This window comes from Cheilinus undulatus, linkage group 11 (genome assembly GCF_018320785.1).
Source record: "Cheilinus undulatus linkage group 11, ASM1832078v1, whole genome shotgun sequence".
Classification (NCBI taxonomy): domain Eukaryota; kingdom Metazoa; phylum Chordata; class Actinopteri; order Labriformes; family Labridae; genus Cheilinus; species Cheilinus undulatus.
The window spans coordinates 27,390,597-27,402,597 of NC_054875.1; the positions used below are offsets into that span (position 1 = coordinate 27,390,597).

The 12,001-nt window shown below is 39.6% G+C and overlaps 1 protein-coding gene across 1 annotated transcript; it reads left to right on the plus strand.

Moving 5' to 3' along the window:
• The first annotated feature begins 1,238 nt into the window (after nucleotides 1–1,238).
• Nucleotides 1,239–12,001, plus strand: b4galt3 (UDP-Gal:betaGlcNAc beta 1,4- galactosyltransferase, polypeptide 3). Its single transcript, XM_041800126.1, has 8 exons — nucleotides 1,239–1,523; nucleotides 2,113–2,205; nucleotides 2,289–2,840; nucleotides 2,936–3,171; nucleotides 6,828–7,018; nucleotides 7,118–7,240; nucleotides 8,034–8,138; nucleotides 9,241–12,001. The coding sequence occupies exons 3-8, from the start codon at nucleotides 2,558–2,560 to the stop codon at nucleotides 9,566–9,568; spliced, it is 1,266 nt and encodes a 421-aa protein (XP_041656060.1). The 5' UTR covers nucleotides 1,239–1,523; nucleotides 2,113–2,205; nucleotides 2,289–2,557; the 3' UTR covers nucleotides 9,569–12,001.

The window sequence follows — 12,001 nt, forward strand, 5'->3', positions numbered from 1 at the left end:
AAGACTATTTATTTAAAAGTGCCTTTTAAGGCCTGTCAGTCACTTTAAAATGTCCAAGACTAAATCAGCAATAAGATAAAAGATGATACTTTTTTCTACAGGGATTGCCAAATTTTTTATGCAAACCAAAAGTCCTTCACAGGAGCTTTATGAGGTTCATTGCTTCTAACAAAAATTTTAACTTTTTCTCTTCACTTGTACACTGACAAAATACAACATCTAAACTAAAGTAATACTGAAAGATTTTGAAAAGACAGCTATTGTAATTCTTATGAGTATTAAAATTCTGTTGATCTTATACAGTATGTTATAGCCCCCATAAATCAGAAGTGTAGCTTGTCATCAGGCAAGACAGGCAGCTGCATAGGGCCCTAGGCCAGTAGGGGTTGATAAACTTAGACCACAGCTTTTGAAGCCAATCCACAGAGGCCATAGTACTGACAACACTGTCTCAAACTGACTTTTAGCCAAGTAACAAACAAAGAGTTGGAGGTGAGGTAGGACTTAAGTCTAATGACAAACAGATATACCATGCTGGCCCTTAGTCATATCAGTCATTCTTCTATGGTATCCTTTTAAAACCAAAATGGACAACAAATTTAGAGAAAAACTGAACATGTGCACATAAAGACATGGTCTGTTCTTGTATATTTTGTATACCTGGCTTTAAACATGTTTGTTTTCAAGTAAAAAAAAAAAAATCTGCATTTTAACATGGGGTGTAGGGGAGAACAGGGTGGGCTGTCACACTTTTACTGTAGTGTGAACTGCTCATCATCAAAACATCTACGCTTGTTAAAAGTTTGACAATAAAAGTCACAGAAGGAATATGCAGAGAAATGTTCTGGCTGAAGCAGCTTACAACTATTTAATATCTTAGACTCTATGAGGGTGAAAACGGACTCTTTCATGGTAGAGCAAAATTTTCAAACATATTTTGACTTGAATCGGGGCTATTTTTGCTTATATGGTTCTGTTCTTTATTGTTCTTGACTTTAATCTGTGCCATAAATAAAAAAAATAATCCTGCTGGCAGGTATCTGAGTGAAATATGTCCAATTAAAACTCATTTTGCACTCAGCATTAACCTAAATGGACACGCGCAATATTTAAATGAGTTGTCAGCTGCAGAATAAAAATGTATTCATGTTTTCAAATAAACCGCCGGTGTCGTCACCGCGGTGCGCCTCTGATTCCCTCCACACTGAGAGCTGATGAGGCACAGAGCGCTCGCCTGTGTTGACACTGGACCGATATGCGGCGATGCACTTGCGTGTGAAAGCGTTTGCAGCGGTCTCTAAGCAGCCACGGAGAGATTTCGCCTTGGATGAGAGATTAGAAGCTGCTGCTGGAGGAGGAGGAGAGGGAGGAGGAGGAAGAGGAAGAGGAGGAAAAGCGAGCAGCATCAGGAGGGAAAAAAACCCTGGTAGCTTTTGGTCCATCGCGTCTCCTCGGTGGCAGCAGGCCCGTCGACCGTGAGAGGAAGCCGGGGGCTGGATTTGAAATGTCGCAGGGATGTGCTGGTGAGTTGGCTGGTGCTGCACAGGTTCTCTGTTGCTTTCAGTGAAACATAAGCGACTTGAGAAAACAGCATTTGTGGATAGGATAAATATTCAAGAGTGTGTAATGTAAATAATGTCAGTGACACATTTTAGTGTTTTTAGGCTAACACTGAGTTTAGCACAGGCCTGCGGACAGATGCAGATAAGCTAATCACCTGCACTGAAGGCTAACTGGAGGCTACTGATAACCATTGCGCTGTTTCTTCTCCATTTAAACAAAACAGCAATCAATTATTTTTTCTTGTCACTCTAAAATGCAATATTAGCACTTGTTTAAGAACAAGTTTAAAAAATATGGCACTTAATATAACAATTAGTGTTATCAGGGAGCTGATGTTTGATTAACTAATGTGCAGACTGCAGCTCTCTTCTATAAATGCTCAATGGAAATGTCAGCTTAAAATAAGCCTTTCTAAATAAGGAAGCAAATATGACATTTGTTTGTAGCTGTCTGTCATTCCAAGGCTTATTTTAGCTTACATTAAACTGCTACTGAGTTAAATCTGCTGCTGCTGCCTCATTACTCACAAAGCCTTTTCTCATTTTATAGAGAGCTTGATGATGATAGGAGGAAGAGGAGGAAAGAGTGGAGTGAGCGTTTCCTGGTTTGGGACAGATTATAATTAGACCCTATTAAAACCAGGTACTGTTCATTTTAATACTTGCTAGATAGTAATGTATTCAACATTCATGTGTTTTAATTGTTTTTTGTCTTGTTCTTCTCAGTGCCATTTGTGGTCAGGAGGTGATGGCAGTGCTTACTGAGCTTCACCATCTCTACTACCCAGTCCTACAGATGGACATCCCCCTCCTGCACGCCTGAGCCTAACCTCAGCGCTGCCTCCTCCCCCTCCTCTCCTTCTGCCTCTCCTTCATCATCTCCTTCCTCCTCCTTATCCTTCTTCATCCACTTTTTCCCTTCTATCTCTCTTCCCTAACACTCCATCCATTTTCCTCACATTGAACTCACTATTTCTCTTTAATCTTTCTGTATAATGGCGTGCTGTGGGCGCTCTCTGGACTCCCCGTGCACACTGGCTTTGCTGGTGGGCTTCCAGTTTGCCTTTGTTCTCTATTTCTCCCTCGGGGGCTTCAGAGGCTTGGTGTCCGTCCTGGTGCACACCACAGAGCCTGAGTTTGATTACTCTCGACCTCATGACGTGTATACCAACCTCAGTCATCTGGGAGTACCGCCTCCACCGCCTCGTAACTCTGGCACTGGACCCCCTGCTACAGGACCACCACTGAGAGACTGCCAGATCCCCTCCCCACTGCTGGGTAGGAGTCAGATGAGTGACATGGATATGTAATACAAATTTAACCTATAAAAAGATTATCATAACATATACTATTTTCCTACTTCTTTCCACAAGTTGGACCTGTGTCGGTCCATCTCTCCTCTCCTCTCTCCTTGGAGGAGATCAGACAGAGGAATCCATTAGTGTCACCAGGCGGACGCTACCGGCCCCCAGACTGTGAGCCCAGACACCACACAGCAATTGTGGTGCCATACCGTAACAGGCAGACCCACCTCCGTGCTCTCCTCTACCACCTGCACCCCTTCCTCCAAAGACAACAGATCCACTACAGCATCTATATTGTGCAGCAGGTAAGTACATGTGTCATGTATGCATGCTGGTTTAAAGTTTTAAAAGGATATCAAATAGCTGTATTAGTGCAATACTAGTTTAGTTTTAAGCTAACAGCATGGGCTTCATTTTCTTCACTTTTTTAAATTACTTCATCTTTATTTAAGACAGGTGCCAATACGAGCATTATGTCCAAAACAGATTTTTGTCCAAAATTTTGGTTATAAAAAGGATAACAGTTAAGCATAATCAGAGGCATGGCTGTGAGCCAGTACAGTGTGGCTGTTTGTCATGAGGTTTAAGACCTGCCTCAACTTTTTCTGTTACATGATTGACTCCTAGATAAGGGCCTTCCTAAAACTGCACCCTGGTCACTCCCACTACAGTATGGATTGGACTCCGTCTGATGTCACAAATGAAGCTATTTCAGTCGAGATGGAGGGTTTTAATACAACAGCAGGGACTCCTCTCACTGCAATGGAAACTGGAACTTAATGTAACATGATTTTATGTCACTAAGACAATAAATTGCCCACATAAATAATGTAAGGCACTCTGATTGTTTTAGTCCCTGTAAACACAAAACACTTAACAGAAATAATCACATTGGCAAGAAAAGCCTCTTCCGGTAACCAAACATGTCACTCAGACTTTGTTCAGTGCTTTCTACAGTTTATGAATTAAACCAGGTTAGTAAAAGGGACTAGGCATTTAAATGGGTTGGGCTTTAATATGTAGTCAAACATTGACTGACTGTTTTTATTACAGCTGTACATATTGTTGCATAATGCTTGGGTTAATGTAGAGACATCAGGGTGCATCTAGTGCAGTATTAGTGTTTCTTTTCTGTGTTTCTGCCATACTTAAGCCACTTTGTTATTCTTGTATATTACTGTATGATAGAGGCCAATTATAAAGGCTGGGGGGTCTTGGTGCAGCCTGTATACTGCTGGAGTACTATCAGTTTAAAGTCTTCATATTGCCAGCCTTTTAACTGTTATTAAAATATAAAACTCAATACATAATAATCATAATCATAATCATAATAATCTGCTTTGGTATATTTTAAATAAGGCTGCACAATAAATTGCACTTTAATCATTACTGTAAAATAAGATTTTATGTACCTACATCCCAATGTTCTGGATGAATCACAATAAAGACAAATATTTTAGACAAACAAGCAGTGCACATCTACATGCTATTACATAACTTCATGCTGCAAGATTAAAATCAAGCTAGCTATAAGCCAAGGACAGTGTAAGTGCAAATTAAGTGTTAAAAAGGCGTCATTTACTTTGGATTCACAAGAAACATGCTGTAAAAAGCAATAGTTTAGTTTATTTGTCGGGCCATGCACAGCACAACTGTTGGACCAGAGCTAACTATAAAACTAATTATTTTCTGTGGTTCTTGAAAAGAAAGGTGTAAAAATTTACAGTAGATATTATTAAAAACAACATGCAGACAAATCAAAAACAAAACAAACTCAACAACAGTACACCAGTAAAAACAACATATTTAAAATTACATTTCATCCAAAGGTTTAAATCAGTAATCACATGATTGGTTTTCCTTAAACCATGATTTCGGTTTTGTTTTTAAAACACTGAGGTTTGTACAGTTTCTGGTATGGGTTGAAACTGAGTTCCACTTTTCTGCTGCTCTAACTGAAAATGCTGATTGTCCAAAGTGGTTTTCCTAACTTTAGCTGAAGAGTCGCCTCTTCTTGATGCCCTGGTCTCCCTAAGACTGTATGCCTGATCATGAATTGATTTATACACGAGACACATCTCTGCATAACAAAGAAAGCTGCCAAAGCTCATTAAGTTATACTTCTAAATAATGTTACAGTGACTGTAGTTCCCTGATTTTTTATTAAGAGTTTTCAGTGATTGTTTGTAGAGGATGTGAAATGGTTTTAAAGTGTTTGCTCCAGCCTGAACCAGCTTGTGACACAGTAAGATAAAGGGGAAAAAATCATAGAAGAGTTTAGCAGTGGCCGGAGGTAACTGATGCCTGACATAACTGAAGTTCACAAGGGTAGCTCTTACATTTCTCAAATATATTTTGCAGGTTTCTTAAAATTTAGGACAGTCAATGCCCAGGATGTAAAATGTTCAACAATTTGTATCACCTCTCCTTTACAGTCATATCAGTTTGAGGTGTATTTTTTCTCCTGATAGAAAACTAAATTCTTACAGTTTTGTTAGCATTAAGAGTTAGACAGCTCGATTAAGCCAAGCTGATTTGTTTAATGCTGTAGAGAGTTTGGATGCCTGTTGTCTTGTTTTAGCATTGGTGTAAATAACTGTCATCTGCATTCATCTGAATCTGTACATCTCGGGAAATCAAGAATGAACTAACAAAACAAAATTGGTGCTAGGGTTGATCCTTGCTGCACTCCAACTTTACAATCAACAAAAGACAGGCATGTATCATTCATTCTTGTACACAGTTTTCTTGACTCCACCTATGCAAGTGTGTCATCAGAAAAAATAACCTTGACCATTTAAATACTAAAACATTATCATTTACATCATCGCTTTATGAAATCATAGAAAACCGCAGCAACAACAGCCCTATTATCAAGACTAGATTAGATTTGTTCTATTAAATAGCACATTTTTTCACAGTTGAATGATGTTTCCTGAAACCAAATTGAATAGGAAAAAAAAGAAAATGACTGTTGTTTAAATTGGCTATTTTATCACCTGCCTTAAAGATGGGAGTTACTACTGTTGGTTTCTAAGCACTGTTGCACTGTTTTATTGACTAGTTTATAAGATTACTAGTAGACGTACTGAGTTTACTTTTGAACTTCTTCACAAATGCAGGATCACAACCAAAAACATCCTTCGCCTTGGAAGTTTTAAATTGGATCAAGACTTGTCTTGACTTATTTCTTGGGCTGAACTGGTGTGTCAGGTCTTGGACTGAATATATAAAATGTTCATTAAACACAGAGTATATTTGATTTTTTTTCTTGGGTTAAAATTCCTTGAACTTTATATACAAATGATTTGGCCCCTTTGCAGCTATCTTTCTTTAAAACTGCTGCTTTGGCAGTGTGTGTTCGGCCAGCGAGCGGTCCAGGGTTTTTCAGACTCCGCTTTATCTGGCATGATCTGAAAGCTGAACCTGCCATTCAAAAGTCTCTGTCCTTTATCCATTTCTGCTTGCTTGCACTGCATCACCACGGCGCCACTTCCTGATCTCCCAAACTACGGGATTGGTCAAGGGTCACATAGGACGCGCATGTGTTAATTTTGCGACAAAAATAGTGGCGTTAAAAGTAATTTGAGGTAACGTGTAATTAACGAGTTAACTTTGACAGTCCTAGTTATTATATGTGCTTCTTTTGCATAAGACTGCAAAAGTAGCAATTTTTCTCTCATGTTTGACCATAAAAAGAGATCAGTATTTGTCCAACAGGGTCACAACTCCTACCTAGTAATAAATCTCTCCTGTGACGTTAGGTGTGGCAAATTGCCGTTTTAAGATTGATAAGCTATATCTAATAAACATCTACTAATGACATCGGTTTATTCCCGTATTATTTGCCAGTGGCTGATGTTGATCAAAAGGGCAGATATGGGCAGACACTGATGTTAACTTGATGCATCTCTGTCTTTGTAATGTGGAATCATGAAAACCCTCTGTGTCTTTCCTGTAGTGGGGGAACGGCACCTTTAACCGAGCCAAGCTGCTGAACGTTGGGGTGCGGGAAGCCCTCAGAGATGAAGACTGGAGCTGCATCTTTCTGCATGATGTGGACCTGCTGCCTGAGAATGACCACAACACCTACACATGCCACAAGCAGTTCCCCACACACCTGTCTGTGGCCATGGACAAGTTCAGATATAGGTAGAAAACTGTTTGTGTGCATGTGTGTGCCTTTTTTTTTTTTTTTTTTTTTTTTTTTTTCTGAGACTTGCTATTAAATTGGTGATGTGACCCTCCCAGGCTGCCATACCCTCAGTATTTTGGTGGGGTGTCTGCGGTGACACCAGACCAATACATGAAGATGAACGGCTTCCCAAACCAGTACTGGGGCTGGGGTGGAGAGGATGATGACATTGCTGCGAGGTGAGGATGGTGAAAGGGGCAGAGGTTCATATCCCACATAATGACAGAGTGAACTATGCATGTTTACACGTGTGTTCAACATCAGAACTACACACACCTCCATTTCAGCCACACTGCCTTTTGTACTATTGCTCTGCTCATTTGTCTCTTTCTTTAACGTTTACAGTTTCCTCACCACATGCTTTCATTTTCTTTGAGTTTTAATTTATATCTCCTAACATCATCTTTCATCCTCACTTTCCCTCCCTCTGCTGTGGTTTGCTGTGTATCTCTCAGTCAGCTCAGTGAGTATGTTCACATGGACTAGCTGGCACATTTGGGATGGGCTACGTGTTTGAGAGTTTACAGACTCATCTCCTTTCTGTGCTGTGGTGCCCTCTTTCCACACTCTTGCTCGCTCTGGTTTCAGACCTAAAATATAAATGATATACTGGACAGTCACAGCATTACTTGCACTGTTTTTGAGATAGCTGGGGTGGTATAGCAACACCAGAGATGGAAAGAGAGAACCACAATGTTTTCCACCGCCTATAGGCCATAAACGTATGTTATTCTCATACGTCACCCACAATTCTATGTTTCCTTTCTTTATTTCCTGCCTTTAAATTTATCCATAGAAACGAGATGTTCTCTTGCTGTTGTTTTGAATTATAGAAAATAGCATGGATAGTTAAGCACCAGGCTTGGTAGATCTAATATTATCCTGACTCTGAGATTTAGTTTTCCACTTTTTAAGCCCCTGAATGAGTCTGTGCTGTTCTTGTTGACCCCTTGTTGTGTGCTGTCTGTCCAGAGTGCGCCTGTCGGGGATGAAGATCATGCGCCCCCCAGTGGCCATTGGCCATTACAAGATGATCAAGCATAAAGGAGACAGAGGCAATGAGCAAAACCCTCGCAGGTATAAATGGATAGGACAAAAAAATATATTTTATATTGTTTGGATGTTTTAAAACTATGCAACTTTACTTTTTGCTCTTTCTGCTGTAAATGTTTAAATCCCATTAATGGAAACAGGAATCAAAATTATTCTGCCTTCTCATCTTTTCTCCCTCACATGATGAAGTTTTGAAAAAAAAGGCTGTTTATTTTTTGTGGCCACACTGCTTTGTGTGGGGTTGACATTTTCTCTCTTTTCGCTCTGTTGAGCCAAAAATTTCTGCTGCCTCAGGCAAAGTTTTCATTTGTTTTCTAATTTGAACAACATTTGATGCTACAGAAAGAATTTCTTTACCTGCATATCTTCTGTGACATATTCCTGAAGGGTTTTATCATAAATGCAACTAGATAAACCATTCTCATAAATGCAGGACCACCTTATTATCTTCTTTTGCGAGAGGAATATTTGGAAACTTTGGGGATGCATTTATTGGGGTTCTTGCATAGTAAGAGTATTACAGTGGTGCCTTTTTATGTTGAATATATTTCATATGATACTAAAGCAACTGAGTTTTTAGCCTTGCTTTGCTTTAAGCTTCAAAACAGGGGGGAGACAGATGGCCTTCCACTGTCAAAAGGTTACACATCCCCCCTGCCAGCACCACCAGAGCTCACTTTGTTCCTCTCCAGTGTCCTTAGTTTAAGAAAACAGAAGTGTTTGCTATTTAAAAATCCGCACTTATTATCAAAACTACTAGTTGAAGAGGTTTTATAAGGGATGTGCGACATCAAGATTGGCTTGATTATCCCACAAAGTGAAAAATAGGTCATGCTGCAGCCACAAAAACATTTAAATTATGTCATAAAACTTCTAAAATTATAAACAACTTCAAACCAGGGATGTATGATAGAATAGGCAGGATATTGGCATCAGTCATTATTAGCTCAAAAAGATAAGAAAATGTATGCCAATGTTTACAACCAATATATTGGCTATTAATTTCAGCGTAGATATCGGCCATAAGTATGAACATGTTTTGGGAATTCCAGAATGTCAAACTATTTCTTTAAAATTGAACCCTGAAATAAACACAATCCTCTTCATAACATTTCAATCTGTCCAGATTTGACCTCTTGAAGAGGACCAGACTCAACTGGCGCTCTGACGGCCTCAACTCTCTGACCTACGAGCTCCTCTCCAAAGAGCTGGAGCCCCTCTACACCAACCTCACTGTCAACATCGGAGAGGATCCCCGTCTGCCCCAGAGAAAAGCACCTATCCCTGTGAAAACGACTCCTGTCCACCAACGTAGCACCAGCATCAAGAGTGGAAGCGAGGCCAAACAGGAGCCAAGGCAAGAGAGCAAAGATGCTGAGGCAGCAAATCTGACCAAGTCGGTTGGAGACAAGACAGAAGCTGCACGGTCGGAGGCAGTGAATCAAACGACATAGAAGAAGACAGGTGTGATGAATTAGGATGAGGTGTATAAAACAGGAACTGCATCACATCTGTAGCGTAGAGGAGTGTGGGTAATTTGTGCTTAGAGCAGGTTATGCAATGGTTAAAATGAAGTTGCTACAGGGGTGCATTCAGGATCAACTGAGTCTGTCATGCGCTGAATGTGACTGACACAAGTCTACCATTTTTGAGCCAAGAGAACAATGATGCAGGACTCAATCAAAAAACCAAGCTAAAGAAAAGGAGACATCAAATATATTCAGTAAATATCTGCTCTTTTTTCCAGACATTGCAACGTCTAAGCAACACATCTGTTGTCAGCAGGCCTGCAGCTTCATCCAATTCTCCTCCCTAAAAAAACTGCTGCTGTCAGTCTGTCAGTCCCACTCTACAGTGGGTTTGTGTTTATGTGCCTTCTCTCTTCTAATGCACATTTTATAGACTGGTAGAGTTGCTTTTAGACGCTGATCTGGGGTTCATTTTTTCTTCTCCTGCATCTAGCAGATGTTAGGAAGCAGGGAGGCTCGAGCGGATCCTAGAGCAGAACAAATGACTGAGTTCTGGGACTGCCGTTTTATATTTGTGTGCACCAAACGCTGACAAGAGTCCATAGTTATCAGACTACTCTAGAGTTTATATTTATATCAAGAGACTTCTTTATTTATTTATTTACTGATTTGTTCTCCCTCCCTTACAGTCTGGTGCCTCTCTGACGTTTAGTTTCTAGACAATCAAATCATACAGGAAGATTACAACGTATCAAACATCATAACAGTGAGGAAATATCATGACTTTCTTCACACCTGTCTGATAAACATAGACGTGGCATGGTAGTTGTTGTCTAGCTCGACTATACTCTCGATAAATGGATAGACCTGTGCTTTGATATTATCTGTAATTTTATTGTTTTTCTTTAGAAAATAGTCTAATATGGATGAAAAGCAAACTTGCAGACAATATAGTAGGCATGTGACTACACACTTGCCAGTCAAAGATCATGTTCCCAACAATTAAAAATAGTGAAAGCACTGTGTATAGATCTAGGTCAGATAAAAAGCCTGACGTCTCATTGGGTCTTTTAGTATATTATGAAAGACCTCGGTGCATCTAACAGCTATAAACAGGCGTCTGCTTCTCCTTGTCTGTGTTTATTTGCTAGGTGGAGGCGCTTCTGTGTCTTTAAGGAAAAGGGGACAAGGAAGGAAATGTGTGCTAGGCAGAGGATTAAATAGTTCTACTCCTAGGCCTGCCAAATTAGGATGTGCATGTAGGTTATTTGTGTAAACAAACCAGCTACTTTTCTGGTCTAAAAGCCACTTCATGTTGTAGAGATTCTGTTTGTTTTCCATATCAACCATGTGGAATGTATTATTTTGAGTTGACATTGATGTTTACCTTTTGTGAAGGGAGCTTATTTAGAGGACAGGGACTTAAATCTCGTAAGGTTTAGGATTTCTTGCTGCTATATGACTAGACAGATGGTTAACTGTGTAACTAATCATATGTAACACTCATTGTCTGGAGTGGAACTGTGTTTAATCATAACAACAGGTTATGTACTGCTCATGTTTTGAAGTTGAATGTATTTAATTTATTTATTTATTTATTTATTAATGGAGCTAAACTCAGACTTCTACTGTTTTAGGGGTCTTCGTTATCATCTACATTTATAATATATCTCCATCTTCCTTATGTTGACGTTGTGCCTCATGAAATAAGCCCATATCACTGAAGGCATTTTCTGGGTTAAGCACGAGCGCCCTCAAGTGGCTGAGGCTGGCATAGCGCCAGCCGAAAGGAACCAAGGACTGAATGAAACTGCAGTGTTGTGACTTGAATGTTAAATATTAACGTTGGCCATTCACAGGTTTCAACCAATCAAATCTTCGCGTTGCTCTGTGTGGAGGGTTTCTTGTGTGCGTAGTATCACATGATTGATCCTGCCAGCTTAAAGGAGTAGAGCAACTCTCTGAATTTCACCTGTTTATAGAGCCAAAAACTAACATTACGAGTGTTTTATGACTGAATCTAGTTTTCCAGAAGAGATATGGTATTAGATATGATAAAAAAAAATGTCACTAGTTTGAAACAAAGAGTAAAACAGATTATGCTGACACATTCAGAGAATTTAAGGCCTAATTTCTTAGCTTTATACACTAGAATTTAGTTGCATAACAATAGATATTATATGCTCCATTTATCATATTGCCTGTGATAATGCCTGTACGACATGAAGCCGTGACACACTGAAAGCTTTTAAGGATGTTATGTAATCTCAGCAGATGAATCGGCAAACTGTGTGCATACCTGGAGATTGTTCTATATTTAATAAATAGGCTAGTTTTTATAAAGGATGTTTTCGCAAAAGCGCTGGAAATATATTCTGTGTAGTTGAATGCAAATTCAGTAAACCAGCTTTGGACTTC

Coding starts and splice junctions, on each gene's coding strand:
- b4galt3 (XM_041800126.1), top strand. CDS start 2,558: ATGGCGTGCTGTGGGCGCTCTCTGGACTCCCCGTGCACACTGGCTTTG. Junction 7,019..7,117: donor ATGGACAAGTTCAGATATAG/GTAGAAAACTGT, acceptor TGACCCTCCCAG/GCTGCCATACCCTCAGTATT. Junction 8,139..9,240: donor AATGAGCAAAACCCTCGCAG/GTATAAATGGAT, acceptor CAATCTGTCCAG/ATTTGACCTCTTGAAGAGGA.